The sequence below is a fragment of the Anguilla rostrata genome, chromosome 5 (assembly GCF_018555375.3).
Source record: "Anguilla rostrata isolate EN2019 chromosome 5, ASM1855537v3, whole genome shotgun sequence".
NCBI classification, from domain to species: domain Eukaryota; kingdom Metazoa; phylum Chordata; class Actinopteri; order Anguilliformes; family Anguillidae; genus Anguilla; species Anguilla rostrata.
The window spans coordinates 61047432-61063434 of NC_057937.1; the positions used below are offsets into that span (position 1 = coordinate 61047432).

Consider the following 16003-nt stretch of genomic DNA (forward strand, 5'->3'; position numbering starts at 1 on the left):
AGGAGACCTGCTGCGGACAAACGTTCACAGTTAATAGGCACATTAGAGAACACATTACTGTTAATGCTGTTCAAGCGAAAAGTATTGACAGGTGACCCAAATTTAGCACACAGAGAGATGTGGGAGGAAGGGCAAAAAAGAAAAAGAAAAATAACTACGAGAGATATTCAAACAGCTGTCACATGGAGACTTGGACATAGTGCCATCTGTTTTAGAGAACAAAGGTATGTTCTCTTCTTATAGCTTGCCTCAAGAGCAGATCAAACATCTTGCTTTAAACATGCAAAAATAGGAAGTTTCAAATATGCCAGGGTGTGTCATAGAAACGTTTGGCGTTAAGAATGACCTTTAATGTTGACAAAGGGAGGAAATGGACCAGACCACTACACTGAATGTGGAAGGTTCCAGGGTCTGGTGTTGGGGTTGGGGCCAGGTCAGGTACCTGAGCACAATAAAGACCTTTTGGAGAACGGCAAACACGTTTTCATGGCTGAAAAGGTTCCCAGAACTGAAAGTCTGGAAAAAAAAAAAAAAAAAACAAAATGCAGATTTGCATGTCAAATTTCAGGTGATCATGTTACTGCTCGTGTACCTTTCCAAACTCCTCCATACATGGACACGGTCATGCCATTTAAGATGGGGCTGTCAAACTCAAAGTCCTGGAGGGAAATTTAGGTGTTGGAAACAAGGTGTGCATACTCTTTAGTCAATCAATGAGTTGAATTAAGTGCATAACATCAAAAACCAGCAGACACTGTGGCCAGATCCTGATTTAAGTGAATGGGGGTGGGGGGGGGGGGGGGTTGACTAACTGGCATCTGGTCATGCTGATAATTTGTGGTGAAGCCGTCGGGGATTCGAGGCAGGCAAGGTATACACAAGGCATTGTCGCTGTCACTGTCACCAGACTTCAGTCATTTCAGCGCATATGAAATATTAATGTATGCAGAGAAATATGCCATGGGGAAAGCTGACAGATAGGCACAGAACACCTCTGCCTTCAGGGATGTGTCATTTCCAGTGGCTTTCCGACACATATCTCAGTGCATTTTAATGCTAATTTATATTACTGAAGAAAAAAGCTTTTAGACTATACATAACGTGGTTTTTTGGGGGGGGAAACTGTTAACAAAAAAACATAAGCAATTCAATAGTCCTATTTCTGCTATGAATGTCCCTATAAGCCACCAAAATAAAAGTCCTATAAGCTTCCAAACAAAACGCTAGAGTTTGTATGTGATGCAGGCAAGGATGAGAGGAACTGCCTCTCAACAGATTTTCACTTGAATTAATTTACACCAAAAGTGTTATATAACCATACATATTAAAGGTTTATGATTAATCTATTAATATTTCCAAAACGAGCCAGTAATAGACGGAAATCCGATGGGAAAGCAAATGTTTCTGACAAGCCCCTCCTTCTTTTAGCCGTGACACGTGTCAATCAAATAAGCGTGAGATGTGGATGACGTTGCATGACGTCAGCGGCAGAGCTAGAGAAGGACAGGCAGAATGGCTACCCAGTGCCGTAGCTCTAAATGCACGGCAGAGAGGAAAGGATTCCGGCGGGAACTCGATTCCTGGCGGCACAAATTGGTCCACTGTGTAGGTAAGCAAAGCGCTTTTCTCGTTGGCTTCACGTTGCACGCTTGTTTTAATGTGCAAGGTGCATTATATGGCGTTAATTTAGATTGCAACCCAACTCAAGTTGTCCGTACTAGCTGGCTAGGCAGCTAGCTAGCTTGCTAAGTTCAATTGCAGGGGTACCAATCCTGTCTCCATTTTCTTTGTCTTCACTCTTCGCTGTTCCGGTAAACGTCCCATACACCCTCGGGGATTTCTGGCGATCTGGGTGATGAAGCTGTTATTTATTAATTATTGATGCGAGTTTCACTGATTCATACTTTTGGAGGCTATTTGTACACACGGAGAACTTGAAACAGTTTGGTCTGTGCCTTTAAGAGCGCTCACTTGTTTTGACAGGGCTAGGATTTCGTTTTATTTTTATTTTTTTGGAGCTAGCTACCATGGCGACCATAGGTTTTTTGGCCGTAGCCGGGGAGTGTCGGCACTAATCCTAACGGTCGTCCTTGTGTTTGACTCACGTGACCGTTTTGTTTTATAAACACGAACCCAGTCAACTCAAGAGCCAGCTTGTTTAAAAAAAGAAATAACCGTTGAATTCGTTACTACCTAGCTAACGTTGCCTTAACGTGACTTGACTTCCAGTTAACTTGACCAGCGCTAGTTAGGATACCGGTGTCTAGATTTAAGAAGGAATTTTAGGTGGTTTGGCCAGCAACCGAACACTCTAAAGCGGTGCAGCCATTCCACTCACGCAAACTTCTCCCACGAAACCGTGCGATAGTGTATGTTGTACAGAGACGTCTTGGGCTTGCTAACGCTTTGATGCAACGTCCCAGAAGTTGGCAATGAAGCCGATGCTGCGACTTGCTGGTTAGCATAATCGGATCTAACGCAATTTTGGTTCTTGCTTGGCTGCTAATGATGGTAGTTAACTAAATCACTGCCAGGTATGCTTAGCGTGGCGCGAATATATTGCCCGGTGCGTAACGTTACTTGGTTGCAGAAATAATTTCTTAAACTGCCGTCAAAGTTTGGACATTTTGTCTATTCTGCACATATTTCAAAAACCAGCTAGCAAACTGTATACCTTGCCTGCAATACGCTTTGCTACCTGACAGATTGTTGCAAGGTGTAACGTAAACCAACGGTAGCAGTTTTTGGCATTGAAACAAACCGCTCAACTGGGAATTCGTTTTGAAATCTGGATGACCAGCAATTCTATAGCTACATTAACTGGAAGTTTCTGCTTAGACTATCGTTATCAGCTAACCAAATCCGACGTTATTTTACGTTACTTATTTATTTTGTAATAAATAAGTTGCAGATATTATTTATCATTTTTGATCAGAACTGGTCAGGCACCATTGTATGTTGGTTTACGTTCGCTGCCTCGGAGCATTTCACATTAAATTGTATTTTTAGACCCACAAAAGTACGCTAGAATGACCTTACTGACTTATTTTTGTTGGCTAACTAGCAAGATGGTTACGCTAGCATTACGGACTGCGTCTTTAGGTAACTACCGCTATTGTAACGCTAATACTAGTAGTTACATGCCTTTAAAATATTAATCTGGTTGTGGTTTTGGCAGTGGGACGTGGCATATGCAATTTATATCCTAAATATCGTTGGACTTTGTACAGTGTTCGTCTGGTCATAAACATCGCCCTCTCCTGCTGGAATGGAAATTACCTCGCTTACACGCGCCTAAAAGTACCACAACAAGGCAGAAAAAAAGGTTTTCAGCTTGTTTAGCACATCAGACCCATTTAGCTGATGTTACCTAGTTCTTCCTCCTGTGCACTCAGTTAGGAGACCACAACATTGAGTTGTAGCAAACATTAATTTTGCTATATGGTTTTGGAAGACTGACAAATGATATTTGTTATAGGGGAGCTGGGGCATTAACGACTGTTTCCTTGGCTGATGTGCTGTCTGTGTATTTAATGATACTGCATGTTTGATCGTGGATCACTGAAAAATCAGCTCAGTATTTTATGGCCTTTTTGTTTATTAGAAACGGACACATTTGTTAGCCTACTTCTCTTGCAAGATAAGAAATGTATATCTTATTCATGTCTTACCATTTTTTTCTCATACTCAAACTTGTTCAGTTATACATGATACTTGTCCTAAAATTAAGCTTTGGTGCAGTCTCTCACTTGATTAAAATGTGGTCAACAGTGTAGCAATAGTATATTGTAAGTGGTATGTCGATCATGTTGTGCACCTATGAAGGGAATATGCATTGGCTATCTAGGTGGGTGGTGTGACCAATAGGTGAACAGAATCTGTCCAGTACGCTAGAAATGTCTGTACTGGCATGGTCAGAGTTCAGTCAGGCCTATGTGCATTACACTGCTCTGGGAGGTAGGGGCGTCTTGGTACGACCATGGAATGGCAATACTTGAGAATCCATTTCTAATTGCTGTAATTATAGCCTATTTGAAAGCAATTCTAATCAATTGACTCGTGAAATCTGCAATATTGGGCAAGAAAAACTAAGAAGGTTGTTAAGCCAGGTTGTAGACAGCGGGGAAATTGCCCATCTTGGTGCTAACTGCACTTTCCTGAGGTCTGCCGTCCATCTAGTCATTGTGTGGAGATAATTGGTACTGACTTAATTTGGATAGCTAACCTAGGTCAAACACTGCAATATTTTGCAGGGATCCTGGAAGTAGGTTTGAAGGGCTTTATCTGGGCACAGATGGGGCAGCTTTGGGAGTGCAGTTTGTGAATCATTTGGTAAAGGCTGTGTGATTCTGTGAGAGCCGCTTTTAACGCTGGTGTCATGTGCGATAGCGGTTGATGGTTTTATGAGCATATGATGAATGCCCGCTGTTCCTGTGGTAGTATTGTGTTGAAGCAGGGACTGAAGGTGCCTGGGGACAGCCTCATAGGGTGGTATTGCTAATGAGTGGCTGATTTTGTGGTCTCTCGGCCAGTCTTAAAGGTGCAGTACGTAAAATTTTGAAACCCCCCCCCCCCTTTGCTGTCTCTCGAAAGAACCGCCATCCAAACGCATGCGCGCTGCATGTCGTCTGAGTATTGTTGAGAGGACAAGAGCGTTGAAAAGTAGCTGAAGTCGGGAGAGTGAAGCACACCATGCCTCAGTCACAGGTAGAAAATGAAACGCATAACGTCATCATAACCAACATAAATGATGAACAATGTCTGCTGTAAATGCGCAACATGATAGACAGGCAGGCAGCTGTCCTGATTGGCCTCCTTGTGGAGAGCTGTCCTGATTGGTTGTTAAGATTCAGGTACGGAAAATTTTCTGAGTGAATTTTCTGAGTGACTAGATTTTTTTCTTAGAGCTTATAGTTTATTGAAATCTGTTGGGATGTGAAGAAAATTAAACCAAATGTGAGCGAGCAAAAGTGTTCTAAAAAAACTTGCATACTGCACCTTTAAAGGTGGTGATGACGTTTATTAGAATCCCCTGATTTTATAACTTTGTGAGCTTCATCAGCACTGCCTACTTAGTAGGCCAGTTGCATAGGGCTTCAGGTTTTGCTGTTGGACTGCGTATAATTAAAAAAAATAAATAAATAAAATTGAAAATTTTAACAATTTAGTAATGTGTATGCTGGCTGTGAAGAGCTGGCTCACTCAAAAGACCATTTCCAGGTGCATGCCTTGGCTGATGTAAATTAAAACCTCACGCAGGCCTTGACGTCCACAGTTGACTGCTGGACCAACTGCAGTATATGCTCGATCTGGGTTGTCTCTGATTGGTGGAACTTGCTGTAGAATTGTGGGTAGTGTAGTACCTTACTGGGAATTTGGGATTAAGAAAAGCGATTTCTTAAAACAAAGTTGAAATCGGTCTGATTTACGGCTTCTATAGCAGCATGTAACATAGTTTCACAATCTGGTAGCTCATGGTAAGTCTACCTTTTACGGTTAATACATAATGTCTTACAAATCTGATTCCCTATGGTGAATATGAATGCTGTTTCTACTTTTCAGAACCTTTCAGTTACAGTAGAAGAGTTTGCGACCTCCTCTTCCAGAAATGCTGAACTCTCATTAAAGCCAGAATATCCTTTTGGTTTCCAGTTCTGTTGCAAACTTGATTTACGTTTCCTAGTGACATCATGTAAACAAGGCTAGCGGATTTTTGGCAGGCAGTGAGTGAGATGATTCAGACTCATACGTTTGGAGTGGTATTACGGATTTACTTCATTCATATATTAGTGGTTTTTCTCCTCTCTGGAGGAACGTTATAATTACTAGCATTGTTTGGCAGCATACTGTACCTGCATTTTTGTAATTCCATAGTTACTCCATTTCTTTAATTAGGCAGAGCAAAATGGATCAGCATTTCATGACTGTGCATTGGTGTGCATGACAACCTGTATTAAATCTGGAATTGTACTTCTAATTATTGTTTAAATGGTATAGAGAAAAAAAATTGGTATAAATGTTTAGCCATTTTCATACACAAACATCCCTACTCATTTAGCAAGTCCTTAGCACGCTGTCATATAGAGACCTGATATCATACTTAAGAGTTGGGTTCGTTTTAAGCCAGTACGGCATAGTATAAGTTCAGAAAAGGTTGTGCTTTCGTTGTTGGTCGTAAGATTTGTTCATTGTTATGTAGTCCTAAAACCTCCAGCTGCATTTGAAGTAAAACATTGTGCATATATGTTAAGTAATAGGAAGGTATTTATTCAAACCTGCAATACAAATAATAAGCTCATTGATACAGTTATTGCACGTACAGTCCTGATTTATAATTTGACGATTTTCTAATACTCATTGTGGGTTTACCATGTCTGACTTTAACAGATATGTTCCTTTGCATTTTGTAGGGTTTGAAAGCATATTAGAGGGGATCTATGGACCAAGGCTGCTCAGAGATCTCAGTATATTTGATGGTAAGCTGTGTATGTGTGTGTGTGTGTGGGAAAGGTGATAAGGCATCAGAATGGGATATGAAACCAGCATTTGTCATTTTTCTGATACTTCTGTATAGCTGCTATTTTTGTTTAAATATTGCTAACGTTCTTTGCTTTTTTCTGAAATATTACAATGTTCATGAATAAGGTGTTTAATTTCTTTTTAGACTGTGAACCAGATGCGGTCAGTGACTGGTCAGTGGATGCCAGCTGTTCTTTCTGCAATCTCCAATTAGAGAAACTCAGTGTAAGTTCCGCTAGAGTTTTAACCTCTTGGAATGCGAAACCCATGGATAAACCACTGCCCCTTGTGTTACAGTGAAGGTTGGGTGTTTGTCACAAAATATTGGCTGAAGTCACAGAGCAGTCACAGCATTTTTGTTGAAAATTACAGAAAACTTTGGGTGAATAAAAAGGAAGGAGCACTGAGCATCAACACATTTGACAGGGCCCATCAGACATCTTATTGTAACAACTGACAAGGACAGTAATCTTGATCCCAGTGCATTCCGGAATCTGTATACATTGCTGCACTTCGTTTCTCCCAGCATTCAGCAGTATTGTTAAAATGCATATGCTTCTACAGGTAACCCCGTAGGCTACGTTAAGGTTGACAGTCATTATTCTAAACTGCCAAAAAATCATGGGAAGCACTAAAAACGGAGATATCGAAGTCACAGAATCCGTGACCCCTGTGACTCCCTTGACAAATACCCTGCCTTAATTATGGCACCTGGTGTAGACCGATATGTATCGCATAAAAAAAATACTGTACTGTCTCTGGTATATTTCCCCACTGAAGTCTGACACTGAATTGCTGTGATGTATTGTACGGCTGTACTCTCCTGAAGAGGTCAGACCAGTTTCCAGAGATGTAGGTGATTGTCTTATTGAGTCTGATGCCTAAAGGCCGTGTTTCTGATTTTTGGGTGTGCTCTCTCCCACACCTCTCAAACAGGACCATATTCCCCCTGTCAGTTCACCTCAGTCACCTCCAACTGAAGAAACCCCTCCCCCTCCTCCTCAGGGCCAGTCAAACACTGAGAATATCGAATGCCAAGCTGACCGATTTCTCCATGCAATCTTTCGAAAGAAAGGTAAACCAAGTTTTCTTTATTTCATTCTTTTTAAAAGGTACTCAGCTTTCAGTTTACTGTCAGTTTCCTGTTGGTTGCTGAACTTGTCAGCTGTTTGCGGAAAATAGAGGCACGCATCATGATGACGGATGTGACTAGCACCCCTGTGGTTATAAAAAAACCCCCACAATATTGGAACTTTTTGCATATTAGTTATACACACAAATAACACTGCTGCCTGAGAGGGGGTCAGCCCCCCATACTTTTGCAGCCTTTAACCCATCAAGGTGTGAGATCACACGTATAATTAAAATGTTAACTGAACATTCTAATGCTGACGTCACAGTCACTGCTGGTAACTGAAAGCAGTGGAGTTCTAGAGCACTGACTTAGAATTTTGAAAACAGCATTCCAAAAAGCCTACTCCTTAAAGGGTTAACGAGAGCCTGCAGAGTTTTTTGTTTTATTTTTTATGACTGCGTATGGTAGTGTCAGTTTTGAACAGGGATCTCAGACTTCAGTCCTGCAGGTCAGCTGTGTCTGCATATGTCTGTGGTTTTCTTTCAGCCAGGATCCAATCTTAGGCCTTGGGAACAAAGTGTGTGGATATTAGCCAATCGCTGACAATTCAAATGATGTGCTGAAAGGCACCAGAAAATAAACTGGCAGACACTGCAGCCCCCCAGGACTGGAGATTGAGATCGCTGGTCTATGATCATTGCAGCAGATGGTGTAGAAGCAGCCTATGCTCTTTAGGGTTTATGGTGTTCATTTCCAAGTCAGTGGTCTACTTTGCCATGATCATGTCAAACATAAAATTTATGGTAATTGAAACAATTCAACACTGTCCAAAACACATATTTTCTATTGAGAAAAAAAAAAAAATATATATATATATATAGTTCCCAAATTGACCATCTAGCTAGAAACTAAATTTCCTAAATTTAGTTTAGTTTAGTCCAAAATTTCAGTGGGATGTTTTTATTTCTGTCAAACCTTTTGGAATTTTTTTGTTACTAAATTAAATGTCTAATTATATACTGGTACATCCAAGCATGTATAATATGTGGTTAAAACGGAATATAAAACGAATTCAGACAATTAGCTTATTTTAATATTAATTTATTTTCTGTTTGATTCCCGCTTCGCCATCAGACCTTCCTCAGAGCTGTGATCCGAACATTCCCTTAGTTGCTCAGGAATTAATGAAAAAGATGATCCGCCAGTTTGCCATTGAATACGCTCAAAGTCAATTGAAGACGAAGAACCACTGCGTCAACCCTCTCTACCTCCAATGAGGATGGACCTCGACTCATAGTGAACGACAGCATCCGAATGTGACAAGCAACTCACTGACGCGTCAGGCCTATTTATTTGAGATCGATGTAGTTTTGAGATTTGTAGTTTTGAGATTTGCTTCTGAAATGCATGCAGCCCTTCACTGAAACGCATGCAGCCTTTCACTAAAATGCATGCACCCCTTCACTGAAATGCATGCACTGGCCCAGGGACACGCCAAAATGCAGTTTCTACACTGCAAGCCATTGACGGTTTTCCACACTACAAGTCACACAGCGCAACTACCAGAAAGCTCTTTAACTCCAGCCCACCATGACAGAAGATTTGTATTCTGTTGCTCGCGTAGTCATTCGGAATGTCCTAATGGCTCATCCGACGGTACAGACCGCAGAGCCCCTTCTCTTGAAAATGTCAGAAATTATCCGCTTTCCCACTGGCTCGTCTTGCACAGGTGAGCTGTGCTCTGGCATCTCAGTGGCAGGTGTAGGATCAGGTACTCCCGCGCAACCTCTGTGTCTGGGAGTGGAACGAGCGGACCCGTCCTGGGGCGCCCTTGCTTCTCGCTCTCTTTGTTGAGACAATAACAAAGCATGGCGGTCTGACTTATTTTGTTAAATACTGATATTTTTCTCCTTTTTCCAGATGGGGTGCTTGATCTCTCCAAAAAGAATTGTGCTAGTTCTGCATTGTCAACTTCATCTAATCAAAAAGCATCAGGGTGAGTACTGCTAGATGCTGTTCTCATTTTCAAAATGGCTGCTGTTGCCAGTTTTCAGTTGGATTTGTTTTAAGGGCAGTATTAGGCACTCTTGATTGGTCGGTGTACTATAAGGGTTTTCGTTTTCATTTGTACATGGTAAAAACAATCCCTACAGACAGTGAGAATTGCTTCTGACCTGGGAGTGCTGAAAAAAATCACATCTACTGCCTTTGTGCCATGTGTACAAGTTAAAATACTGCAGACCACCCTGGACAACTTAAATGATGCTTGATGTGGTAATTCCCTGTGCCAAATCATTGTTAAGAGTTTGACCATAGTTCTGTAGAAAATGTGAGTGATTCACGCAGCACTTGCAGGAATGGTAAATGTAATGTAGGCTGTCAGACTATGCATGTTCTCTTGACTACTTTGTGGATATACTTTTTTTTTTCCATCATATGCAATGCCAAATTGTATTGTTGTGGATATTTTGGTAGGTTATTTTCCCCTGTTAGTGGAATGCCAATGGGTTGACTCTTTTATTGCTTGTTCAGCGGTAACGTCACAGTTGTCATGAGTGCAGGACATGAGCAGCAGTATCGTACAGCCTAACACTCAGAAGAGTACTCTCCAAACGTAGGAGTCATTCCACCGTACATATCCTACACATTCTGCTGAATTGCAAAACGCGGCAAAAAAAAAAACAACAAAAAAAAACCCGAAGTGCTACCGTAGACCTTGCTCTCGCATGATTGACAGACTGTCCTTCCAGGACTAACGTTTGCAACCGTTTTTATTTTTTGTTCGTTTTGTTTGTTGTTTTTTTTTGTTTGTTTTGTTTTTTTTTAAACGATAACGCCTACAACTCAGAGACTTTTTAAAAGAGTGATGTGTGTGAGCTGCAGTGATGTTACCTAAAGCAAGGAATAAAGGAGTGGACCCCTTCCCTTCCCTTTGCTGTGTACCGGTCTGTCATGCGTCCGCTCACCATGGTTTCATTCCATCCATCTTAGGAGACCGCAGAAAGATGACTATGTGGGAAGAAGCTCTGAGTTTTCGGAAGGCTTGCTCTCGAAAGCCTTGAAAGACGTTGAGTCGGGATCACTGGACGTTCACAAAGCCGCCGTGCTTTACGGCATACCTCAAAAAACGTTGCGCCTCCAGCTGGAGGCCTCGGCCGAAGGGAGGCTGGAGGACGGCGAAGACCTGCTGTCGAAGAGCAGGGAGACCCACCTGGTCCTGCAGAAGGTGGCGGCCTGGGCCCGGGCCCACGGCGAGCGGGCCGAGCTGGGCAAGCTGGGCCTCGCGGAAAACTCTGAGCTGAAGTTTCCGGCAGCTTCCACCTACCTCCACCAGCTGACCCTGCAGCGGATGGTCTCTCAGCTGCGAGAGAAGAGCGAGAGCCTCTACTTCGAGAGCTCAAACAATCCCGCCGTGCGTTTGAAAATCCCTCAGGTACGAATCAGCTCTGTGCCCAAGTCCCAGGCCGACATCTCCAGCCTCGTGGACATAATGTACCAAGTGTCTAAAGCCACATCGACGCCCGAAGCCTCAGCGCTGCAGAAGCTCAAAACCATACTCCCCAAGCAGAACAAGATGGACTGTTCTGTGCCTCTACTTCACTCTGGTATCGAATCCTGCCTCATGCAAGCCGACCTTTCTCCCTTGTGTCTTAACTTGAAGAACGGCTCCGTGGACGACGCCGCCGATGACCTGGACCGCAAGGACAAGCAGCCCAGGAAGAAGCGCGGTCGCTACCGGCAGTACGACCACGACATCCTGGAAGAAGCCATCAGCATGGTCATGGGTGGCAAGATGAGCGTCTCTAAAGCACAAGGAATCTACGGTGTACCTCACAGCACTTTGGAGTACAAAGTGAAGGAGCGGTCCGGGACGCTCAAGGTGCCGCCCAAAAAGAAATCCAGGTTCTCGGAATCCGGGCCTTTGCGTGCGACCGAATCAGGGACAAGCAGTTCCAAAAGGGATTAGACTGCGCTTTGCTTTTCCTCTCTCAAGTCTAACTTGAACACTTGAATACTCAAACTTAGACAGGATATATTTAAGCGAACACTTCAAAACACAAAACATGCCTTTAAACATAGTTCATTCAGGGTTTTCACTGTGGATATATTATACATTTATATATATATACATATATATATATAAATATGATAGATATTGTAAAGCACTGTCTGTTTAATTTATGTATGAACCTTACGTTTTACTCTAAAATATTCAGGTTTGGTTTACCTTTAGCTTCTTGGAGCATTAATGATTGTTATGTGCAGCTTTCTCACTGGGTCAATCATCCAGTTTAATAAAGTGACTTACTATTAATACTACTGAGACTAGATCAGTATCTCAGTCAAATCTTATGAATGAGATGGGAGAGAATCATGGTACTCCTGAAGTGTCCATATGTGTAAGAAGGAGCACTATATGGCAAAACGTACTGGCATCTCAGTTGGAGGTCAGTACAACAGAAGTTTAAAAGCACTTCCTGGTGGGTTTTTTTTTACGCCTGAAGTTGAGCATTTTTCAATTATCATCTTGGAAAAACTTGTTGTATAAAAGTAGTTTGTATCTGAAATTTCAACAAAAAAAACCCTGTTTTTTCTTGTTTGGTGAAAGAAACTCGATCTTCAAATTGTCCTGGGTAAGTTGGAATGCACCATAAAGCATGTTGAAAATGTGCACAGAAAAAGCTTGAGAATGGTTTTGTGAATGTGTGCTGTATATATTTTATTATAAATTAGTATTTATGAAGGTTTTTTCCACACTATACTACTGTAAACCTCACTTAAAACAACTCCGCTGCTGTGAAATTTTTTTTTTTTTTTTTTAGAAGTGTATATAAATGATATAATTTCGGTGATTTTTCCCAAATGTCAGTACATTGGCATTGCATTATTCCGCTAATACCAAAATAACAGTTCAGGTTACATTTCACTCCACAAAACAGAAGCTGCTTGAAATATTGTATACGGGATATCTCAGTCTCAATCATTTTATTTTATTTTATTTTTTTGTAGGAATTTTTAATATAGAAAAATATTGAATGATGTTAAGGTTATATACCAGGTGTTTCTTTTAAAGACATTTCAATTTTATGATGAACAATTTACTGTTGATACAACCTCTTCTAACAGTTTGGCTGCCTGGAAGTGAAATTCCAACACTATAAATTATTAAGTGTATATTGCTAAGAGATAATTTAAAATATTTAATTCTGAAGTTTTGTAATGGACTGAATTTTTAATTCAAACTTTTCTGACTTCCTCATGGATTTTTCTTGCTCCTTGTCTTGTGATAAATTATTTATGTAAATTTATTTAAGCTTATGTTCTTTCTAAAGGGCACCAGGTTCTCTTTTCTTTTTTGCGAACCAATTTCTTTTCAATTGACGATATTTTACTGGTTTCAACACACCAAACAAAACGGGTGAGCGCAGTGATTTCTCTCGCTATAAACTGATTTCATTTTTTTTTCTTTTACAAATAAGACAGAGGTATTCTTAAATCACTCTTAATACACCGCATCACAGGTGATCTAACCTGGAGGTGATCTGAATGTTTCTTGAAATGCTTTTCGTAACAGTACAGTGCCTCTGTTTTTAGAACTACTGCTCAGATAATTAACCAGTCTCTGGAAGCTTTAGAAAATTTTATACTCAACTACTGCATATTTCCAGTTTTTTGTGCAATGGATTTCAGTTTACAGATTAATTTACGCATTCTGGTTTTAAGTGCAGTATTTCTACGCTCACTCTCTCCAGAATACAGATGTCGGCCTTTATTTTCCTTCATTTTTCTTTAATGACTTGGTTAATATGAAATTATCAGTTTTTATGCATAAATCAATTGCACTATAATTCATTTTTTTTCCTAGTTGGTATCCCCTAAATGTTTCTTCTGTAAATGTACTGCATTTCTGTTCCTCCACGTGGTTGTCAAAACCTGTAGATTTGGTGGTTTTTGTTGTGGTTAGTTTGTATTTTGTATTGAAGCACTTTGATGCTTTTGCACATTGGGGGGGGGGGGGGGAAGAAAGAAAAAAAAACATTAAATGTGTTATATTGCAATTTGCATGCATAAGTGATTAAGTGTTCTCTATTCGTACCGACTTACTTCTGGACCTGTCCCTTTAAGCTCCACACGTTTCTAGTCTTATTTGAAAAAATGAGAGGGCCATGAAGCCATATAGGAAGTAAGACTGACCTACTGTATAATCCTGAAGACGGCTTATGTAATGTAGTATTTCCCTCAGAGAATTTCGTTGTTTGTTTTGTGCAATGGAACAAAGATTTTGTAATCCTCAAGTGTGCAGCTTTTTTTTCTTTTTTCTTTCCTTCCATGTGGTCCGAAAATCAGTGATTGCCATTAACTTTTGAGTTGCAAGTGGTCTCTTTGTTTGCTATCCAAATCGGTCTGCTCAAAACTTTAAGTTGTGGGCCCCCCTTTTCTATTGTTGTATTTCTGTGAACATTATGCTAATTTCAGCTTGAAAGAGATTTCAGCTTTAAATATTGAATGAAGTAAGATGAGTAGCCGATTTTTAAATTTTAATTTGATAGTTCAGGCCCCAATACAGCTGTGTGCTTTGATAGAAACCTTTTTGCTCCTCTCCACCCAAAGCCACTTTTGTTTTGTCATAAATGCTGAATTTTCCCTGTCTCACCAAAATGTTTTTGGGCCACCGTGTTCATTTTTAGTATTGCTTTTAGTATTCAGTGTTTTTTTTTTTTTCTTTAAAAAAAATAAATAAATAAATTTAATTCATATTTTGAAATTTAGGATGTATTGCTTGCAAAATTGATTTGTCTGTATTGGCAGTATAATTTATGTGAAAAATCGTTCAGTTCGTCTCCAAATGTAGGAATTCAGTGGGTGTATAGACACATTGTTTCCCTAGGTTTGAGCGTTGCAACAATCGTTAACCTCTGCCTTCTGCAACTTGTCAATAAAAAAAAAAAAATTCTGTTAAGAAACAAATGGCAAAATTTGTTTTGTTTTTTTATTCCAATCAAAATGTCCCATTTTCTAGGAAACCCGCATGCGGTTATGTGTTGAAACAGTGCAAATGTTGCTTATATCTTGGTCTACTCTGACCATGCACGTGGTGTTTGCATACATGATTTAATGCTTAAGTCTGCAATCGGAACAGGTTCTCTGTTCTCTAACCATCTCAGGTTAGATGCAGATCAAGTCATCACTGGAAAGTACAGATGTTTTTGTGACAGATTGGATACGGCCTCAGTCATGGACCGTTCCGTAGTTAAAATTTCAGTAGGATGCAGGATATCTTCAGACTCCCAAGTCAGGTTTTTTTTTTCTTTTCCTTGTAACAGTATGACCAAAAGTCCTAACATATTTATTGCTTTTGCAAATATACCATTATGTGGGCATGATGCTAAAATAATTGATTAAAAAATTCCTTCTCTGCAGTCTGTACCCTCTAAATAATATTAAATTGTCTGGGAGTGCTTAATACTGTCCTTTGTCATGTTGTCTAGAACAAACATAGCCTGCATGAGTAATATGTCATTTTTTATTTATATTTATTAAAATATTCCCCCTTAACATATCCCCTTTGTGTCTTCAGAGTGTTGCTCAACTGGACAGTTTTACTGTGCATGAACTGTAAGGGCTCTTAAACTTAATTACAAACGAATGATGCAAAATGCTGTTTATCTGATGCCTAACAGATCCTGTTGAAATAGACAATTCTTACTTTACAGTGATAGCATTTCGACCCCCTCTGCAAACATTGTTTTGATGTCTTCTATTGAGCATCTTCTACCGTAATTTTGTAAGACAATAAAGAGAGGCCCTTATCTTCCCTGATTAGAAACCCTAACAGGTGCTATTTGAAAGATACCTGCATCATCAGCTTTTGCTTTAATGTTGTGTTATTTTGCAATTGAATTGGGAGACAAAATTATACATAAATTACATGCATCCTTCCATAGAATAGTAGAGATTAATTTTTCAGGTTTGTAAAATTTGTTGTATGGTCCCGAGTGTAAAATAGGGTTGGGCATTGAGAACCAGCTCTAAATTGCAACCAGTTCCAAATTTACAAGAACCAGGATTCACTAGGAAACCGGAGTATCAGATTCACAGAATCTTAAAAGCAGGTTTTTTAGTCACGTTCACACAATGAATCAAATGCACTGGCAGTTTTAAAAAAAAAGGCTAAAAAAGCCTAACTAAAAAAGCTTGTAAACCGCTCCAACATCCACATCCCTGGTTACATTGTGTGCCATCATAACACGTTGACTTGTTTACAACATTGCAGACTGGAGTAAAGTGTCTACAGTGTGGGTAAACTTCACTACAGAAGGTAGCAATACATATACGGCAATGTGTAATCCCTGTGGTAAATTAATTTCATCTGAGGAAGGAAGTGCCTGCAGTTTGTCATCATTTACT

At 40.2% G+C, this 16003-nt stretch overlaps 1 protein-coding gene across 1 annotated transcript; it reads left to right on the forward strand.

The window, feature by feature from the left end:
• Positions 1-1473: 1473 nt before the first annotated feature.
• Positions 1474-15732, forward strand: lcorl (ligand dependent nuclear receptor corepressor-like). The gene is made up of 7 exons (XM_064338029.1): positions 1474-1609; positions 6411-6476; positions 6665-6744; positions 7456-7594; positions 8729-8821; positions 9515-9590; positions 10586-15732. Exons 1-7 carry the CDS (start codon positions 1513-1515, stop codon positions 11559-11561), a joined length of 1527 nt encoding a protein of 508 aa, XP_064194099.1. The 5' UTR covers positions 1474-1512; the 3' UTR covers positions 11562-15732.
• Positions 15733-16003: the final 271 nt, after the last annotated feature.

Excerpts from the sequence above, each read along its gene's own strand:
- lcorl (XM_064338029.1), top strand. The coding sequence starts at position 1,513 with ATGGCTACCCAGTGCCGTAGCTCTAAATGCACGGCAGAGAGGAAAGGA. Across the intron at positions 6,477-6,664 it reads AGATCTCAGTATATTTGATG|ACTGTGAACCAGATGCGGTC; the intron begins GTAAGCTGTGTA and ends ATTTCTTTTTAG. Across the intron at positions 9,591-10,585 it reads TCTAATCAAAAAGCATCAGG|GAGACCGCAGAAAGATGACT; the intron begins GTGAGTACTGCT and ends CATCCATCTTAG.